Here is a 20,605-nt window from a genome sequence, read left to right as displayed (position 1 = left end):
TCATTAATTCAGCTCTTGGCAAGAATCTGATGTGCAAACATTCTTTAGGAGACACATTCACATAATCTATGGTGTGTCACTATTTCTGGCAGCCTTCAAGCAGGCCATTATGATCAAGCAGTCATGTTTTCCTAGGACAAACAAATCTGTTCAGACTTCGTCCTGTGGAATTTCAGGTTGTTTATACTGTAACCAGGGGTTCTGCCTACTGGCTGTTTCTGTCCTCACCACCAGTTCTGGACCCACCTACTGCCATCCCTAATTACAACCAAATCAAACTTTGAAGAATTGAAGCCTGCTGCCACCTTTTCCTCTATCACTCCCTTCTATGTTTTTATTTTGACCTTACCTGAAAGGCTAGTTTTAGTGTTTGGAAACATCCAGGCTAACAACATCAGTTTCCTCTGTTTATCATAGCATAAGTCAGGTCATCTTTGCATTCATGTGCAATAGACCAAAACAGCAAAGTTACTCAGTCGGGGGTCAGTTACCATATAACAGAGCTGATGCTTTATATGGGACATGGCTCTAAAAGAGACAAGATCTTTAAATACAAATGGTTATACACTGACATCTTTGATTAGATTGTGTAAACCTACTGATTTCTCCTAAAATTGGGCCTAGAATAACAGGTAAAGTCACAGCTAACTCCAAGCTTGTTTCATGTCTGTTGCTTGGGTCTCTAACTACTTTTCTCTTTCCCTGAGAAGTAGTACTAGCAATTCAGAGCCAATTGCCTACTTAGCCACATCCTTTTGGTTTTCATCCTTCTCTTCACACAACTGTGAAGGTACAGTGCCAGAGATGCTTTGAACAAGGCCTGTCCAACAGCCACTGCATTTCTGTGGTCTCATAAGAAACCTAGACAGCATCCATCTCAGATCTTTATCCTCAGCACACTATATCAGTGCATCCAGTATGCTGTGAAAGACTTATTTCTGCTCTCTTGCAGGCACCAAAATCTTTGTAAGACTTCATAATTTCACTAAACAGCATTTCCATCTATCCATCCCCACCTACTTTTTCAGTCCACATTTGCTAAATACCAATTTTGGTTCACTAGCTGCTAACATTCTTATTAGCACAAACAGTCGATCATGTAAGACAGAAGCCTTTTTCCTGTTCCCAAGCTATACTCTATCATTCATTCCTGGTATTATACCAATACATTGGAGGGTAGTAGGAAGGAAAATCCAGGCTTAGAATCATAGAATCACTAAGGTAGGAAACAACTAAGGTCCACCTGACACCAATATTTTCTATTAAACCATGCACCTTGGTACAACATCTAAACATTTCTTGAATGTCTCCAGTGGTTGTGACTTCGCCACCTTCCTGAACAGCTCCTTCCAGCACCTAACTACTCTTTCAAAGTTTTTCCCTATTGTCCAATCTGAATCTCCCCTAGAAAGGCTTTTGAAGCTTTATCACTTACACCAGCTGCCTTACCACAGGAGTCAGAAAACCTGCAGGTGAAGGACACTGAAGGTTTCTGAAAGATTTGAGAATAAACAGAATTGTGTCAGCTCAACTGAGCAAGAAAGAGGAAGGAACAGGAGTTCTCTATAGCCTTACTTATGCAGAGTTCCTTGAACAGGAAGCCTGGGGGGCAGGGCACCCCCACCACCCTATGGATACACATGCATGGAAGCTAAGAAGCAGTTCTGCCTGTTTTGAAGAGTTGCACTTGTCATGCATCTCCCTTCACTAAGTGCAAGCGAAGAGGATCTGTTCCCTTCTGTACTTCTATATTCTTGCAGTGCTCACAGTCAGAGTAGTCTTATTCATCCTTGTTTATTTATTAGAAAATCCCTACAGGTCTAGGCATTTAAAATGAAGCATTAGTTACATGGAATACAGGCCCTCAGAGTCCAGAAGTTGCTGGATATATTGCAGAGGTGGACTGGAGCCATCAGTGACCCAGTGACCTCTGCAGGAGATGCTGGTATGGATGCAAGATGCTGGCAGGGCAGTTGTAATCAGGAGGCAACTTTCTCAACGTAGTTAGCAGGATAGAGTCCTACATGGCCAGTGAGAAGTCGGCCCTTGCACCACCCCTGCTCATCTTCCTCACTAATCTTCATCAATTCTTCACCTACGAGCAAAGACAGTTATTAGGAAGCAGCTTTGGAAAAGGTAGCATGGCATTTTTTTTGTGAACTCTGAGGGAAAAGACCTGATGGTCTGAATCATCACCCCTTTTCTCCCTTATCACACTCAGCATCAGTTTGATTTAGTCCACAGTTATTGATCTCTTCATTAGCTGTGGTCAGTCTTATCCCATAGGCCAAGGAATTTCCATTCCTCAATGGAAGCTTTTTTTTGTTCCCAGTAGTTCTATTCAGTTTCCTTTCCCCAGAAGAAAGTACTTAGAAACCAAAAAGAGCAGAAGGCTCAAGTTTTCTTTTCCACCAGCTCCTCTGTAGCATGTGGGAAAGAAATTTAAGAAGCTGTTAAGCTCTGGCTGGTAGGGGCCAAAATGGCTATTCTGTCATAGGCCATCTGGCTTGACCAGAAAGGCATGCAATCAACTTCTTTCTCAGACTATAACCAGGAAAGACTATGACTTTTAACCTCTCCATATCTTCTTCAGGAGAGGGCAGAAAGGACCTCTTCTCCATCAGTACATCTGCTAGAGAGAGAGGTCCTCTGCATCATTAAGACATCCCATGCTGGTAGAGGCTGGGAAAGAAAGTCATCTGCTATTAAGCTTAAGCCCTACTGGTCCATGCTTGCCAGAGCAGATCCAGAAGATGGATAACAATATAACAAGGCATGCCTTTTTAACCATTAGATCTGCTGGGTGGAAAGAGAGAGCAAAGAGTCAAATTCCAGAGCACGCATACTTAAAGATATTTTATAGCAAAAAAAGGTTTGTTTAGTAGCTAGTTTACTAGCAGCACAGATACTGGAGCCTTGGACACAAACCTCTGCTACTGAAAGACTTCAGCACCTTTTTAGAAAGGGGCTATTTTGGAGTTGTATAGCAGAGATGTCACATACGACAAAACAAGCAAGATCAGAGACACTCAAGATCCAGATGTTCTCTTGGGTTTGAAGATAGAACATTTCAACAACATTTTAAGTAAAGGAAGAAGAATGGAAGGGGCCTACTTGCTCCAGCATTCTTTCTCTCTCAATCCTCTGCTGGGAGCTAGGCTCTCCAAGATATTCATTTTGATATAGCATAATTTTGTTTGCCAGCTGAACTCTGTCTTCAGTAGCATGTGTCACTTAACTAGGCTGTCTCCCAAAACATCCATCTTCAGTTAATTCAAAGGACAGTGCAAACCTCACATTAAAGAAAAGGCAAAAGGGACCTATGTAACCACTTGGATCCACTGCCTTCTCTATACTGTAAGCAAGGCCCAAGCAAACTTTTGATGGGGCCTCACTGTTTCTTAATCTAGAAGAAGTTGAACTGCCCAGTGTATTATCTGCCTTATTAGTTGGCAATGGGCCAGTCCACAAGAAATGCAATAATTATCAGTTCAAGGTAACATCTGGTTCTTAAGGAGTGTTCCAATCATTCACTCAGCCCAAGAGAGGATAGCAAAAGGTTAGTAAGAGATTAGTGCTTCTGTACCTGCTTTAAAGCTCAGCTCATCTGCCTCCTGTCCTGTGTAATCATACAGTGCTCGTACCCGTACACCTGGTACCTTTATGTCTTCCTCATGCCCGTTGGCATCCAGGCACTTCTTTGGAGTGTCCTCATCTGACCACTCCGAAACATCTTCCTTCCCTCCACTGCAGATATGGAAGCAGAGAGGAAACATGATGGCAGTTCTCTCACACACTTTCTCCTTAATTCAGATACCATTCCAACCTCTAGGAGACTACTATGCTATAGAACTAAGTGGAAAAGACCCAGTAGCCAAGCGAGGGTGAACAGGGAAGAAGCGAGATACCAGAAGACACTAGATTTGCTTGAAAGCACAGTAATGACAGGGCCCTGGGGGCTACAAGGCAGACTCATTCTCAGTGTTTCCATATATGCACTTTTCATGTCTTCATCCTACTCTAGCACACCCTCTCATTCAGGGAAGGTCAGACCTAATGGAGAGCCCAGCTGTATCTGGAACAACTCCAGCCAAGAACAGGACAGAGAAGGGAAAGCCATGTCTCCCATATTAAACAGATGTGGCTGGAATGTTATTTTCCAAATCAAAAGCAAGAGCAAAGGGGAAGAGCAGCAGAGGACAGGCACCTAGAACCCAAAAACCCTGAAGAGGCTACATTCCATACTAACTTCACAAGTGTGGGTGCCCTCAGGCTGTCATAGAAGAGGCTGTTCTGCTCCTCTTGATAGAAAGACCTGTAGATGGGCAAATAGAGCCCCTGAATCCATTAGACTGAAATGGCCTTGGAACACCTTTATATTCTCATTCTTTTCTGCCCAATTCACTTACACCAGAGTTCCCCTTTGAAGGCCAGGATGCTAGAGGCACAGTAGGACATTGGTCTCTTCAGCCTCTCCCTGTCCTGACTGCTTCCTGGCAAGGGAGGGCAGCTATACACCCAGACTTGTCAGAAGTACTCGCATCATTGTTAGGGAAAAAACAAAAACACAGATATGCCTGCATTGAAGAAACAGTACAGCTAACTCACAAAGTACAGCTAACTTTCCTTTCCTTACCCTGCCTAGGACAAGCAGTAATAAGGCCAGATCTTTATCACTAGAAGTACCTTAAGGCAGGTACCTAGTGAGAATGAGACAGTATATACCAGACCAAGAATAACTCCCTGAAAACCTCCTTTTCTCTGCTTTCTTGCATTTCTTGTCCTGTGGGACCCTGCCCAAGGCAAGAAGTTAAGAAACTACTCCTACTCAATAATGATCCTGGGCAGGACTGTATTTTTCCTAACCTGAGGCATCCCAGCATTCAGCCCTCACCTTGTCTGCAGAGGAGTCTGTGAAACAACACCATCCCGTGTAGGCAAAATGCTGGTCAATGTGACATCATCCGCCACCTTACCACTCTTTTCCTTCTTAGTGATTGGCCGTTGTGTTTCAAGGGACCATTCCTGCTCAAGGAAAGAACAATAATACTATCAAGCCATTAAGATAAAAAAGCTCTTAAGCATATTTTCTTACCCATACAGAAAGGAAACAAGTAAAGAACATCTGGCTATGCTTCATTTACGGCTGATCAGTTAATTGGCCTTACAGACACGTCAGGCTCAGTCCTACTGAATTCCAAGGTGCAACAAGAGGGCCTGTAGGACAAGTTACAAGAGGAGCTTATTCCAAGATCCTGAGCTCCATCTCCTCCTCTTTGCTCTTGCAGACAGATAAGCTGTAGTAGTTTCAGTTTAGTAGGGTTGTAAACACCCCTTCATGCAAAAAGATTGCAATAAAGCAGTTTCTGAAGAGCCCAGTACCCTGAGCCTGTGATCAAGAAGTCTCACTTAAAGACCAGACACACTAGCACAGGTTAGCCTGAAGGAACCAAATGGCAACTCGCAGAAAGGAAAGAGATCTGCCTGATGCATGCCTCTGCAATGCAGAACTAGCAATCTGCCAATTTCAGAAAAACAGATGGTAAAAAAACAGCAATAATACATTTGTGAATGTTATGTCACCTCAAATTGAGGCCAATTCATGGCCATGCCTGGTCCATGAGTATTACGCCACCACTTCAGGTCTTCCTGGTTGTCTGCAGCCATGATAACTTGATAGAGATCTCGATACAGTGCTTGAAAGCTATGGCCAAGAACAGACAGAGACATCAGTCACTCAGTAGTTCCCCAAAACCCAGTTAGGAAAGAGGACCTTAACTTCACAAATAGCTACATGGCTTATTAAATCCTATGAAGTTAAGGTTGCACACTTTATACCACAAGATCTCTCTTATCTGGGTAGAATGGGCATCTCTTGCTTAAGTACTAGAAGGTAACAGAATCTCAGTCCTCTAATTTTGATTACAGGTAGTAACATGGAGGCTTCTCATATGAAGGCGGCTCCAAAAGTAATGCCTCCTGTTTTATTGTGTTAACCTACAACATCAGAGGTAGGTATTGGTGACACAGCAGTAGAGGTTGAATCTTTCTGCAAATATTCCATTATATTTTGTTGCTGTGACACAGATAATAGCAGAGAGGCAGTCTGACAAAATAGCATCTGACCTGGAAGAGCACATGAAGGAACAGTGTGACACTGAACAGCATGTGGAAAAAAATAGCACCCACTGACATTCATCAGCACTTGCTGAACATGTATGGAGACCAAACAGTGGGTGTGAGCACAGGGAGGTGGAAGGCAGCACATCTCAGCGGTGGCAACAGCAAGTCACCTCCAGTGACACTTTTTATTTTAAAAAACAAGCATGGATTGTTCATTGCTGGCAAAAAAAACCCAACAAAAAAAACATAGCTAGTGGTGATGACTGCACTGAAAAACAATGTTTTGTAGCTGAGAACTGTAGCTCTATCAGGTGGTATTATTGCATCCAATGTAGTTTCCATGGAAGTAAGCAGAAGGCATTACTTTTGGAGCAAGCTGCATAGAATAAAGGCACATACAGGACCATATGAGAAGGGTTCAGAGACACAATAATTCCTGGGGAATATGTACTGGTCAGTCTGAAGAGATCCAATGCCAGTTCTCTGATAAGAATGACAGGGAATGAGCAAGACCTGCTTGATGCAACTTGTTCCTCAGACACTGAATTAGCACCCCTTGCCAGTGCCAAGGGCACCACAGTCTATCAGACCTCCCTCCTATGCAAGAGCTGCTACCTTTCACTGGTGGAAAGGTTGAGATGCTGGTGCAGATTCAGGAACATCTCCTTAAAGAAGCACAACCGCTTGCGCTCTGCTTCCTGACAGCTCTCAAACACTTGCTCCATGTCCTCCATGTAGCGGGGATTGTAGCGGTTCAGCTCTTCTAGCATCTTCTCATATTGATCCTTGCACTATATCAACCCAGGAGGAAAGAGAGCTGCAGTTAAAATGTTGCCTGGAAGTCAAGCCTCTGACCCAGCACCTCCCAAACACCCTTACAAGTTCCTCTTCCACAGAGGAATCTTCCACACTTTGACTCTTACAGGCAGGCAAGCCACCCGCTTTGGGTAGCCAAATCTTCAACTCTGCACTGAGTGGATGCTGCACCAAATTCTCTATTTAATTCTTGATGTATTTATTAGCGAGACCTTATCTAACAGCAAATATATAGACCCCTTGCTCAGTCTCACATGCTGATGTCTCAGTTTAACCCCCCAAAAAATCTTAAAACAGTGAGGTCACACCTCCTGCAAGCCTTCATCAGAAACAGCATTGCTAAGTGATAACACAACCAGTGCTTTCTCCATGAGAGCAGTGTCCTTGTGACCCATATCTACCCACACTCACCTTCTCAGCCTCCTGAGTACACTTCTCAACACGCTCCTGCAACTTGCGCAGCTGCTCCTGTGAGACAGAGGAGTCTGCCTTGGCATGATTCTCCCTTGTATGGGCTGTTTTCTCCTCCTTCCGGGCTGCATGATAGTTTTTCTTAGAGGTCTCCACCTGTAAGAGTGATGCAGAGGAAGTCATTATTATGACCACAGAGATCCTCCATTTGTTTGAGAGAAGACATTAACATTTCATTTCAGTCATTGGCAATTGTTTCAGGACAACCCAAGGGAAACACCAGTTTGGTGTTAACTTTAGAGCATGGTTGGCTAAACAGGTACCTCCAAATGATTACTTTTTAGTGCTAACATGCCAAGGAAGAACACCAAACCTGTTACCAAAGCTGTTATCACAAAGGAAGGAAGCTACAAGACCAAGACACCAACAAGATATCCTTCCCCTGGCATTCCCTGCAAGCCCTACTAGGCTGGATGGCAATTGCCACTTGGACTACCCTCATTCTCTCTTCCCCATTCACACTTTGCTCACATCTTTCATCTTCTTCACCCAGGGCTTCTGGGCCTTGCGGAACCCATCCTCTGCCTCCTTCGTCTCCTTGAAGCCCCCAATTATTTGCTTGTGGTAGGCCTCCTTTTGCCAGGCCTTGATCTTATCTGAATCTTCACCAGCCAGATGGTTCCTGACAACTAAGTGAATCTCACTTAGTTTGTCTGCAGCTGTCAAAAAGGCATGCCAGGCCTTCTCCAGAGTACCGTACTGTGGACCTGCAAGAACAAGACCAAAGGGGCACTTACACCTCCTGCCCATAGACAAAAAGAAAAAAATAAACATTCTTTTCTCCTACATGCATCTCTTTGGGGCCCATTCCATAACTCTGTATCACAAGTCAGCATAGACTTGGTCTCCATGCAGTCCCCAAAGGCAGCATCTAGACCGGCTGTCACAGCTGGCTGATACAGGCACATCTTTTGAGCAGCCTTCACTGCCCTGGGCAGGGTCTGCCAAGGGAGAGTTTCTGTATGAAGTTTTCTTCACAAATCTGGCCCAAGCTTCGGTTTGTGAGTCCAATGCCACTGAAGCACAGTATTGTTATTCTTTGACTGGACAAGAAAGATGGGTGACAACTGAGCTATTCTTAAAATGGGAGACCTGCAGCTTGACTTTAGGCTTGGACTGGCTAATGACTCAGAGTAAGTAACCAAAGTATCTAACAGCACTGAGAAAGAAGGCTTCTTAGAGTGAGTTAAAGGATAGGGTATAACAAAAAATAATAGTCCAAGAATTTACCTCCCTTCCTGTAGATAGGAAGCCTGTCCCAAGGAAACAGCCTCAACTCAGCAAGACAGACCACTCCAGGAACAGAATGCAATTATTACATCCTGTTCCCAGCCCAACCTGCCAGACTTACCTTTCTCCACATTGGTCCTCCACTTTCGGGACCACTCTGTTAGCTGTTGGGCGTAGTTCTTCTCTATTTTGGCTCGCTCCTGGAAGCAGGAGATTAAGTCATTGCAGAGTCGGTAGCCGTCATCCACCCGCTTCACTGTCCGCCTGTAGTTTCCAGCCTGAAATTTCACAAAACACACTGTATTGGTCTTCATACTCCTTCAAAACAGACAGCAGCAGGCCAAGCATCACAGTGAAAGGGAGCACCAGCCCTCTTGAAAGCAGCAGCTTGGTTCAGACCTGCCTCTGGCACTCTGATCTCAGACAGGCAGAGCAGTGGAAGGAGTAAGTAGAGATGCTCTGCTTACCTCTCACAGCTCAGATCAGTATCACCTGTACAAGAACCTCCCCACAATTCTTCCTCTCCCTACAAGCAACATGTCACTCAAACATTCCTACCTCCCTCACAGCCCAATTTTTTCTCCTTACCTCCCAGAAACTACCCTCAGGAGCCTCCCCACCAGCATCATCTTCTGATGACATCACACCCGTTTTCTTGCAGCAGAGAATTTTTGCAGATTTTAGTTAAGCTGAGGAGAGAAGGAAAAAAAAAAAACTTTTTAATATGGCACTGGCTGAACCTCTGCAGACACCACAGTTCTCCATGACTTAGCTAGAAGTCTCAGAGTCCTGCAGGCAAGCACTGTCATCACTGCACCTCCATCAGCAGATGGCTGTATATGGCAGACTGAACCTGCCTGCTGTCCCCCTCCCTGCAGAGGAATGGTCCTGGCAGCCCAGGAGCACATTTGGAAAGAACGCTGCAGAAGACCATCTTGCCAAACCGCAACTGTACAGATCCCAGAGCGAATCCAGCATTTCTCAGCAGCAGTCACCTCTGTCGAGATTCTTTTCCTCAACAAGGCTCACAGAACACTAGCAAAAGCTACAGAAGCAGAGGTAGCTAGAACCATCTGAAAGACTTCTCTCAGAAGGGCTGACTCCAGCTTCCCAGTGTGAGAATCGGGATTACAGCCGATGCTGGGCACTCAGCAGGCAGGCACGTCTTGAATGGGGAGGAGCCCTACCCAATTACCCATCAGCTGAGTTGGGCTCAAGTAGAACTACAGAAATATGCTGAGGCAAATCTAGCTGCAAGACAGCACAGCACGCATACCAGTTACTCAGCCATACCACGTCACTAGAAACATCACTGTAGAGCTGGCACAGCCCACCACTGCACCTGGGTCAAAATGCAGGCAAAGAGTTGGAAAGTGTTTCTCATTCTGTTGTCTTTTGCCCACTCTCCTGTGCAAATGCGTGCTGCCATTCTGCTCCTGACAGCGTGCAACACCAAACACCCTAAGGAAAACTTCTGGGATGATCTTAGGTAAGAGCAAAGTATAATGGAAAGAGGCTCAAGTGTTGACACTCTCATATAAACCTACTCCAGTCTAGGCAAGCTTGGGTTAATCTAGCATAGATGTCCTTTGCTGCCACTTCTCCTCTTGCACATTCCTAGTTATAAAAAGCTTTCTTCACACCCCAGAGAGGTATCTGGTCATTCTGCCAGCCCACAGAGTACACAGCAGAGATGAAGAAAATCACGTCAAGAGTCCGTCCACATCTTGCACACCTTTAAAACCCTTTTAAGCCTACTCTAGCATGAGCCACATCAAGAAGTGTCCCAACAAAGACTGCAGGAATTTCTTCCATTTCTTCTGGAAACAGTCTGGCTCTGTTTGCAGTCTCATTTAACTGACAGTAGGAAGCATATTAACGCTGCTCCAGGAGGCTGAAGCAATGAATGCCAGTCACAGAAGCAAGTTGTTAAATAGGATGTGATGCGCAAATGCATGAACTTTGAAGCCTGAAGAACAGCTTCACCCATGCCACCACCTGTTCCCACCCTCCCTCTCCCCACCACTCCTCAGAGAGCTGCAATGCTATCTTACTGGTTTCCAGGGCATGCAACTCCACATTAGTCCCCAGTAGCTACATACCTGAAAATGAGATGACAGGAGCAGCAGGAAGCTGGCAACTACGTCCTGAGCTTGAACTCTGTAAAACAGACTGGAGAGGACACAGACGGGCACAGTTAGATACCGCTGCTTTACTGTGGGGATGCTGCCTGTTCTGACACATCCCAATTCCAGCATAGGCACAAGGGTGTCCCCCTTCTGCCAGCTACTAGGAGGGGCACCCTGATATAGCAGCTGTGGCCACTGAGCCTCCTAAGATGCCACGTTCCAACACGTAGGAGAGATGCCAGATCGCTGTGTCACAAGATCTAGCCCCAAAGTTAAAATAGAAACAGTGGGGCGGGATGACAGCACTGTGCAGGAAAGGTAGCATCACAACAGCTGAGCAAAGGGAACTGCCCAAGGCGAGAAGAGCCTAAAATAAGCACACTCCCCAGGCACAGTATGTGGGGCCTGACCCCCCTCTTACTGTGCACTGTCTGGTTTGGGAAACCCACTGCCTCCACGTTTAGGCACAGCAAACTTCAGGAGAAGGGGAAGGACATATACCTTCTCCAGACCATGTTTAGTAAAGATGAAGAGTATTTATCTATGAAACAAAGGACTCTAACTTTGCAATTAAAAACAGGCTAGCTTTCTCCTCATGGAGAGGGATCAATTAATTACAACCCATGAAGGTTGTATCACTTTTTCCATCCTTCCCTCCCACTCTCCCCCATCCCCACTTCTTTATCAGGAAGCAGTGAATCACAAACATGCCTTCCATCTCTTGTTTCATGGTCAGGCTGACTACACAGTCCTAGAATTCAGGGTTAAATGTAGCAAACTGTTGTGTCAGAGCACGCTTGTTTGTTTGATGGACAGTCAATAAGAACAGAGGAACCCGAATCCATTCTTTCTTTTATTTTCATGTTCGAGTTGGAAACAAAATTGAAGAAGTTGGGAATGAATTCAAGCAATTGTGAGAAATTAAATTTCTTCCGCCGCTTTCATATCAAATGTGAGCTGTGCTCCCTTATTTTATCCAACTTACAAACCCAGATATAACTGGGTTTACTATACCTGTGATTAGTAGGTTCTGAAACATAATAGTAGCAGTGCTGAATGAGATGAGTGTTCTCGTTGCCCCATATCCTTCACAGACAGTGGCCAAGAGCAGGTATTTCCCCTGCTCCAAGAACAGAGCAAGCATACATGATGCCTCCCTGCATATTTTCCAAGCCTCTAACCATTTGTTGACAGGAGCTTCCTGAGCTGGATGTGGCACCTATGAATTTAGAAGCACCCGATGCATTTCTCTTCCATTAATTTCTCCAATCTCATATGAGTTTTCAGCATCAACAGTATCGTGTGGCAAAGCATCCCACAGCTCAAGGCTCAACTTGGAACCACCACAGTAGCTGGGTGGCAGAGTTAGGGAAAAAAGCAGTATAATATTTCTACAGGTCAGCCTCCATGTCTCAAGTAGCACTCAGTAGAATACACATTTAACAAACATTTATGTACACTTCACAGAAGCCAAGGAAAAAAAGAAACAAACACAAAGAACAGTCCTAAAAGATGGAAAAGGGTCAAAAAGTAAGGAGTGCCCTTTCCTGCCAGGCTTCTTCTGGACTCTACACTGCCCGTGAGCCCATGTCAGTCAGCAGATCAAATTGGATCTGCATGCAGATACAGGGAAGGTACTTCATAGTGCACACAGAAGCTGAAGAACAGCTGCTGCTGTCACCCTCAGCCCAAGAAGAGCAAATAAATCGTCACTCCACCCCCTCGTGCCTCGTTATTCCTGAAACATGTGTGTTGTGTGCTGCCAAGAGCCCAAAACTGGGGAAAAAATGGAGTTTGCCAGGAAAAGCAAATAGAGAAGCATTACACATGCCAAAGCCTGAGGCTGGTTTTATAGCAAGGTGTGGAAATGACAGCGCTACCCTGCACACAGCTCAGTGTAGCAGAAGCTACCATGTAATTCAGAAAGGCTGACAGAGCCTGCCCAGGACAAGCAATAGAGCTGGAGTTACATGTGGATTGACACCGAGACATTCTGATGCCACCTGAGCTGAGAAGAGGCTAACAACAAATTTGCACAGCTAGAGGAATGCTTGTCCTTCCCCTCCTGCTTTCCTTGTTCACATCTTACAGACAACTTCACTGCAGCTCCTGCAAGACAAGCTCTCTGAAGAAAGAGAGTGACCACATCTCCAGTCGCTTTGCACCTCTGCAGGATTACAAATGCAGCTGGCACTGCTACAGCTTTGCACCTCTGCAGGATTACAGTGCAGCTGGCACTGCTACAAGCAGCAATGTAGGTAGACAAAACAGACAATATAAGTGACATTTACACAGAGCTACAGTCTTTGCTGCTAGCAGCGCTGAAAAACAAACAAAAAACTCTCCTACTTCCCTAAAGATCTACTTTCATTTATGAACAGCGTAAGTTATCCAAAAGTAGCTCTTAATCTCCAGCTTCAGGAAGGTGGAATGGCTCATGACTGATTCACTGGTGCTGAGCTCCACTGAGAGAAATGCCACTCGTCATGGCAGAGCTGTTTCCACATTTAACCGTGCTGATCTCACCCTGCTACAGTCAGTCACACATCCCAGACGGTAATTCCCCACCCTCAGAACAAGGTGTCACACTTAAACTCTCTGCTTTCAAACGCCTGCATCTGGGAAGGAAGGCACTACCTGTTTCTGCTCAAGTTTACACAACAGAAGTACAACAGGGTCTCGTTCCACAATTAAAGCACCTAGACTGGATAGTAATTACCCTTCTCAACTTCAGAAACTTTTCCCTAAGGCAGGTGAACCACAAAAATCATCTTCCCTCTAAACCACGCTCCAGTATTTCCAGGCTCCAGTGCCCAAGGCATCACTTCTGTGCACACTGCTCGACTGCCTCCTGAGACTGACTCCCTGGAAGCAACTGCTCTCTTCAGTTTGCCAAACAGCCGCCTCTGGGCCCTGCAAACGCTCAGAGGGTGCGTGCAGCCCTGCAGGAACGTGTCCACAGAAACAGAATTTGTTCACTTGCCAGGCAAGGCCTTCTGCCCAACTTTTTCCCCTTTTCCAGAGTACAAGCTTAAGTACTGGGTTCAGGCAGGCAGAAATGAATTTGAGTTATATTTATCTGGTAACCAGGGCTTCGGTGGAAGGAAATCTTTATTATGGACCAATTTCTATGTGTTGCTTAGCTTAACTTTAACACCTAGTTTTAATTAGGAACAGGGTGTTAATAACTAATTTCTCCCTCAAGGAAACAATACCAGCACAAATCAGCAGCACCTGATGTATTGGATTCCCAAAGAGTTACTTTTCTCGTACAGCAGACAGTGGTAAAGGTTCCACTTTCTCTCCAAGGCACTTCCAGTATAGGCTGCCAATCAACACTTCAATCTCAACAATCCAAATACACACAAGTACTAACACCACCACCTCCTTTAGAGCAGCGGGCACAAAAACCCGTCATTTTCTGCTAACTGGCTTTCAGAAAGGAACTAAAAGGCCGAAGCCAGGAGGGACCACATGACTCATCAGAGCAGTGAGCAGCACTGCTGCTGGTACGGCAGTGCGAAGAAAGTCCTGATGGAAAGAATGAAACAAGGCATGGGACAGCATTTCTTTTCCAGCTTCCCCATCCCTGCAGGTAGGCCCCCAGTAGTTGGACATAGCTCTGAATCAGTGACTGTAACAAGGTGCTCTCCAGTGGTATAACACGGGAACGCTGATACTTACAGGTGTGTTCACCTCTCTGAAGAGGGGCCAGTTCATCTTTACAGCTGGAGACTGCCAGCTAACACAGATCCTCCAAGAAGCCCATGTACCTAAGCTGTCTCCTACCCAGCAAAACATCCCTTAGAGATACTTATCCTACTGATGTGGTCACACCCTTGGTAGGGTCACCTGACTGGAAAAGGGACAGCAAACCATTTCCCAGCCACTCCCTAAGGACCAACGCCTACCAAGGCTGCCCAATGCAGTTTTGAGAAAGACTTCAGATGATCTCTCCAGGCAGGGAGAGGTCAGAGAGCCATCAGGCAGAACAGTAACTGCACACAAAGGTCACTTCAGCTATGTGCAAGCCTGGAACAGAAGCTTGTCTCCAAAACAGTAATTCTCTAGAGACCGCGTAGCTGACCATTAGCAAAGTTCTCCACGGCTATATGGAGTTACTAAAATACAGACAAGATCCTCATCCTCTTAAAGGAGGATGAGTCCTTTAAGTCTGCACAATGTTTCACTGCACTGTCTGCTTTCACCTTCTTTATATGGGTCTCCTCTAAATTCATGCCAAGCTAATATCCCATAAATAGATAGCCCACCACACCTTCCTTCCCCCCCTTTTTTTATAAAAACAAACAGAGAACTCTTTATTTTTTACATGTTCAGACAGAACAAAGTACTTTCCATCTCCATCATCTACTCCTTGTTCAGTGCTCAGAGACCAATGCTACAGGAAAGGCTTCTGCCAACACATCGTTGCTGATCTAAAGGTTACGATTCCTAACCAACACAGCTGTACCAGGCAGACACCACTAAGAGAAACTGTCAACACTACTCCCATAAGACATAGGAGATCTTTAATGTTAAAGGAACACGGAACTGTCCTGGTTAACATAACAGTAAGAGATAATACAAGAGCGTGCTGGGCTATCAAGGTCCATGTTATTTTTTCCTCAGTTATTCTTCCTATGAGAAAGTTTGCTTATAATTGCCATACATTCACTACAGTTGCTGGAATAATCTTGACATGCATGCTGCAGCTGTATTTAACAGGCAGTTTCAAATAAGAGCAGAGAAAAGTTTGATAAAGACCTACCAGAAACTGCACTACAGCAGCCTGATTTCTTAGCTTAGTGAACAGCACAGGACCTGTTCCACACCATCAGCTTGCCTGCTTCCCAGTTCTCACAGAGACAAACACCATCAGAGCAAGGTGGTAACCCATGCAGGCACAGAGCAACTCTGAGCTCAGCTGTCCCACTCTCCAGGCCTCTTCAGCTGCCTGCTTTCACACTGCCTACTTCCTATCCTGTTGCATCAGTCTCTGCAAATAGATGCCAAGCTTGCCAGCAAACTTGTGCATCAGCAACTCATTTTGTTGCTATTCTCTTTTGCTTAACTGTTGTAAATAAGCTGTTTCTTCCTAAATTGCTTAGACTCCAGTAACAGCTGTTACCTCTTCAACAGTCTCAATCTGCACTAAATTTGAACAGCTTTTCCCAGTACTTAACCTACTTTCACCCGATTGCATTTTTCTGCACTCTAGACAAGATCAATAGTCCATCCTGTAGAACAGCTGCCCGTAACTGAAAGTATCTCTGATCACAGCAGCAGGCTGAGGCAGTTCTCCCATTTCCAGTCAGGCCTAAGTAAAGCTTTTTTTTTTGTTTAGAACTCTAAGTAGAAAGAACAGTGATCTAAACCCATCCTTATCCAACACAGAGTAAAGGATAGGGGAAATACTGAGGTAATAGTGCCTTTTTTTTCCCCCTTTCCCAACTAAACAAAACTCTGGCTACTCCATGTCAGTACAACATTCTTCTCCTGTGATTGAGTCACCTTGTAACCCCAGAACAAGGATCAAGTTTACTTGAATGTATTCAGAAGTCTCAAGGTAGCAGCTATTTGCAATCAAACAACCTTCAGAAGAGCCACAGGCCAGTTAGCTCCATTCTAGTACTGAGCTTTCAGTGGCTTCTTGCTTCAGGACTGCATAGTAGTCAAGAACCCCCCAAACAGCTGTCTCTCCTCCTTCCTTCCATTTGAAAGTAGCACTTTCTTTTAAGCCCAGCTGCAGTTCTACCTACTCCATATATAAGTTCTTGGCTTCACTTCACCAAGACCTAGAGTTCTGCTTGTCTCTTAGGAGGGGGAATGGGAGGTAGAGTTGGCAGGGATTTTGTCATTTTGACAAGGCATACAGCAACCACATGCCCAACGATTTCCAAATATAACATTTCTTCACCTCTAGTTTATCAAGTAGGCATCTAGGTCTCCTCAGTAAAAGCTAATTTACTACAGCTGTTTATTAGAAAGGGTTCTTTTTGGTTGTTGCTTGTGTTGTGGTAGAAGCCTGCTGGAGTCAACATCCAGGCTTCACAGATGTTTCCAGGCAGCAGGGTGAGCAGTGCTGGTACAAGGGCTGACTAAAAAAAGTATTTACAATCACTTCAGAAGTGAAATGTGCTCATCTTCTCCCAGGCCTCAATGAAAGTTCTAGTCCTTGTCAGAGCAAGGCAACAAGCCTATTTCAGAGCCCTGCTGCAGTCCATACAGCAGATGCAAGAGCAGGAGAGGCTTGGCTCAGCAGCAAGGATACAGAGGGAGAAGAGGAAGTTAATGTCCACAGATAATCACTTATAGGCGACTGAAAAAGTTGACCATGTCTCCAACAGCCCAGGAAGCAAGTACCTCTCCTGCCTGCACACAGACAAGACACAGCTTGGACACACTCATAGCATGGACAGAGCTGAAGAGTTACTGACGGTTGTGTTGTCTGCAGCAATTCTAACTCTCAGCCTGGAAAAACTGACAGGTCACAGTAAACAACTGTACCATAGGAGAACATGAAATCTTCACAAGCTTAATGCAGGCCCACGATACTAGAGAGATCTCCTACACCCCCTTCTGTATTCTGCAACGCTTAGCGACAACCATTAGATTTAACAAACAAATTCCAACTACCACAAGTCTGAAAGGCTCTTCCTCATTGTGCCATTCTGACAGGAGCAACCACTGAGGGCTGAAATATGATTAGGATGCCAGTCACATGTATTGCCTCACAGCAGTACCCAGCCTCAGCCCACATTTCAGCTTAGAGGAACGTGAAACTATTGTACCAGTCACCAAAACAAAGCAGGATGATTACAGCAGAGGACACACCAGCTTCTCTGTACTGACTTTACCTGCTGGAAAAGTTTCTGCCCCCATGGCCAAAAAAGTATTTGGATGTCAGTTAAACTTAGTGATCACTGTGCCACAAGGTAGGAGGTAAAAAAAAATTGCCTCCTGAATAACTTCTGAGCTGCTGTAAGGATGCAGAGCTCACCTGCTACTCTTCAAAAAGCCAAAGCCCAAATTCTCTGTGAAAAACTCCAGGCATATTAGACACTTTTTCTCTCATTTGCCAAGGCTTTTTCTATTTAACCTCTGATGCAGCTCCCTGTTATACAGCACCATCTACACCCATCATGCTAAATAAGTGGTGAGAAGATAGCTTGCCTGATCAAAAAGTCTGTTTTAGGAAGATAAGAGCCCCTCAAAGGGCTTGAACAGCTCTGCTATTGTTTTGGCATTTCCCCATGAACTCTCATGAGCAGCCTAAATTCACATATTACTGATCAGCTGATGGAAAAAAATAGAGGCAGTTTATTATTGCTGTCTAATCAAGAGCATAGTTTTTTCCACTCAGGCTGGAGGCAGATACTTTTAGCTTTTGAGGTCCCCAGTTCAATCCCTGGATGGCAGCCATCACATGAACCAAACAGTTCAACAACTGAACAGTATCCAGCCCTCGATGTGGCCAGAATAACACATATACAGTACATGCCACCCTGAGGTATAATAAGAGCTAACAGAAGCTCACCTTGCCCCCACGTCATGCCCAATCTGTTCTCAGTTTTGTAGTTATCTCCAAGGAACAAAACTCACATTACAAACATACCTGACTGTAGCTTTCAGGTTTTTTTCTAGAATTCTTTTTTTTTTTGAAGCTTGTGCTCATGCATGGAAAGATGAGAAGTTTCAAGCTAGCTCTCATACGATCCACAACAACCCAGGCTGACTAAATGTATCAGTCACTGTCCCGCAAAGAACTCAGTCTGGGCTCTCAAGATTTTCAGGCTCTTATGGTTACGCACACAGTTTGCCAAGGACCTGCAGCATTTCAGCACAGCCCCACACAACTCTTATTCACTTGCTAAAGTCCAATAGCAGAGCTCCAGGCAGCAGTTGTATGTGGCCAATACAGTGACATTATCACTTACCACAGCCTGAGAAGCGAGACAGTACTTGCTGTAACAAATGCAAGCAAGCTATAGAAGCTCAAACACTTGGATAAGGAAAAAACAAAAAGCGAGAAAAACTAAACAACAAAACACAAACAGAAAGAGCCAATATAACAATCCAATACAGTGGGCACAGCTAAGGAGGGCAGGAAGCAGGTAGTTGAGCTCACAGCCACTCTGTTCCAAGATGCAACTGGAAGTACCATCTAGTAAATATTCTAGGAGACTTCTCACAAGGCACTGGCATTAACACGGACCTCTGTCAAAGGACAACTTGCAGAATACACCTCACGGAAAGGTGAATCCTGCCCCAAAAAGGAATGTGCTCAGTTATGTAATGCATAGAGAGAAGCTCCATTTTGACTCCACCCAGAAAGCAGCTCACCTGGAGTGAGGAGCAGCCGGACCCTGTCATTTTAGCCCACACACTGCAGAGGTGCATTGTGCTCCCATTACGCACAGAGAAACATTTCAGTTGTTGTAGGGCTCAGTGACATCTGAATTCCAGGGTGGAGTGGGAGGCTCTGCTAAGACTTTGCATCGCAATCAATTACCGTAGTATCAGAAACTCCTTCGTGCAAATTAGATGGGCGGTGAAGCCTAAAAGGAGAGGCTCACATCTCACCACTGATAGCTGGGAGCACACACTGGGCTCAGAGCGTACAGTGCGAATGAGGAGCACGTGTCCGGAGGTGGTCAGCTCTAACCTCCTCCTCACCCCCCCGCCTGGGGAAGACGCAGAGCTTTTAGAACTGAGGCAAGCAAAGAACACATAGTTGGCACAGAAAGTTGTGAAACTGGTTAATGCGTTTGGGCCGCGCTAACTTCACTTATTGATGGTCTTGCGGAGACGGCAGATCCCTCCTCCTGCGAGCAGCAACAAATCACAGACCGAGCGCTGGCCGTTCAGGCCCACTAATACCTCCGTGTTTATCAGCTTTCTCCTGCCCAGGGCAGGGAGGACACGGTAACCCCAGCGGTGTGCCACGGCCCGGCACCGCCCGCCGGGACACCGAGACCGCTGCCTCCCCCGGACAGGGAGGAAGGGGAGAGCGGGGCCGGGGCCGCCCCGTCCGTCACGGCGGGCTCAGGGCAGGGGGACGGCGAGAGCCCCCCGCGCCTGGGCCCCAGCGAGGCCCCTTCCCCCGGGGGAGCCGCTGTGCCCCTCAGGCACGGCGCTGCCAGAGCCCGCGGCTCCAGTTTCACAGTGGGAAGCGGCGGGGCCGACACAAAGGGGCCCCTGTCCCCGCCGCTGAGCGGAGGCGTCGGCAGCGGAGCGAGGCGGGCGGGGACCGGGGCAACCCGCCGAGCCCCCAGCAGTGCGAGCCGCCGGGCACCCCGTGAAGGTCACAGCCGTGAAGGCGGCCAGGCTACGCGGTGCTCTGCCGGGAGCCTCCTCCAGCCATACAGCAGCACACCGAGCCCCGCTGAGAAGCAGCGCCCGCCCGGGCAGCGCCTCGCGCAGCCACCTCCGCTCCACGAGGAAACTTTTTCCCTCGCAGCCGCCGCCAGGACCCCCGGCATTACCGCACAAAGCCGGCACACAGCCGACACCACGTCGCTTACCTCGGCGGCAGCACGGCACAGCCCGGCGGGGCGGTCAGCAGGCACCTGGGGCCGAGCGGGACGGGCCCTCCCCTATTTCAGCCGCGGGACGCGGGGGCTCCCGTCCCGTCCCGCCCCCAGCAGCTGCCGGCAGGGCGGGCCCGGCGCTGGGGGCAGCCCGCTGGCGGCGGGGCAGCGCCGAAGAGGCTCGGTCCGCTCCGCCCTCTCCTGATCCAATTAACGGGCCCTGCCGGGCAGGTGGGGGCGGATCGGGGGTGAGAGCGGCAGGTTCTCCCTCCAGGTGGGGAGCCGGGTGACCCGGAGCCGTGTAGG

The 20,605-nt window shown here is 46.6% G+C and overlaps 2 protein-coding genes across 12 annotated transcripts in view; one reads left to right on the top strand and one right to left on the bottom strand.

Annotated features, from left to right (window-relative positions):
* DDB2 (damage specific DNA binding protein 2) overlaps nucleotides 1-20,605 on the top strand; it is a 39,711-nt gene that overhangs the window by 2,812 nt on the left and 16,294 nt on the right. Inside the window, exon 1 of one of the 3 annotated variants that reach the window (XM_085548808.1) lies at nucleotides 20,442-20,573. The exons of 1 other annotated variant lie outside the window; for it this stretch is intronic. The gene's annotated coding sequence lies outside the window, so the exon portion shown is untranslated. Of the gene's footprint in view, nucleotides 1-20,441; nucleotides 20,574-20,605 lie in introns of those variants that run through there. One more of the 3 variants, XM_085548813.1, reaches the window with a different exon arrangement.
* On the bottom strand, nucleotides 1,779-20,405 carry PACSIN3 (protein kinase C and casein kinase substrate in neurons 3). Of its 9 annotated transcripts, none has more exons than XM_015864298.3 (12): nucleotides 20,294-20,405; nucleotides 10,743-10,812; nucleotides 9,229-9,329; nucleotides 8,762-8,918; nucleotides 7,882-8,117; nucleotides 7,351-7,506; nucleotides 6,739-6,914; nucleotides 5,584-5,704; nucleotides 4,895-5,025; nucleotides 4,250-4,315; nucleotides 3,587-3,747; nucleotides 1,779-2,095 (listed from the first exon to the last, which is right to left on the bottom strand). In XM_015864298.3, the coding sequence occupies exons 3-12, from the start codon at nucleotides 9,280-9,282 to the stop codon at nucleotides 1,980-1,982; spliced, it is 1,374 nt and encodes a 457-aa protein (XP_015719784.1). In that variant the 5' UTR covers nucleotides 9,283-9,329; nucleotides 10,743-10,812; nucleotides 20,294-20,405; the 3' UTR covers nucleotides 1,779-1,979. The 9 variants fall into 9 exon arrangements, with proteins under 9 accessions (XP_015719784.1, XP_085404946.1, XP_085404945.1 ...); XM_085548820.1 differs by lacking the exon at nucleotides 20,294-20,405 and adding an exon at nucleotides 19,113-19,253; XM_085548819.1 differs by lacking the exon at nucleotides 20,294-20,405 and adding an exon at nucleotides 15,538-15,689.

This window comes from Coturnix japonica, chromosome 5, assembly GCF_054131305.1.
Source record: "Coturnix japonica strain WE chromosome 5, WE-NBRP24, whole genome shotgun sequence".
In the NCBI taxonomy this organism is placed as follows: domain Eukaryota; kingdom Metazoa; phylum Chordata; class Aves; order Galliformes; family Phasianidae; genus Coturnix; species Coturnix japonica.
The sequence above is the reverse complement of the archived record's forward strand: the minus strand, read 5'-3'. Positions and strand labels throughout refer to the sequence as shown.

Bases quoted from the DNA above. Each gene is read 5' to 3' on its own strand.
- PACSIN3 (XM_015864298.3), bottom strand. From the start codon at position 9,282: ATGTCATCAGAAGATGATGCTGGTGGGGAGGCTCCTGAGGGTAGTTTC. The intron at 4,316-4,894 runs GTGAGGGCTGAA...GCCCATCTACAG, and splicing joins CAGACTCCTCTGCAGACAAG to GTCTTTCTATCAAGAGGAGC. The intron at 2,096-3,586 runs GTACAGAAGCAC...CTTTGCTCGTAG, and splicing joins TGAGCTGAGCTTTAAAGCAG to GTGAAGAATTGATGAAGATT.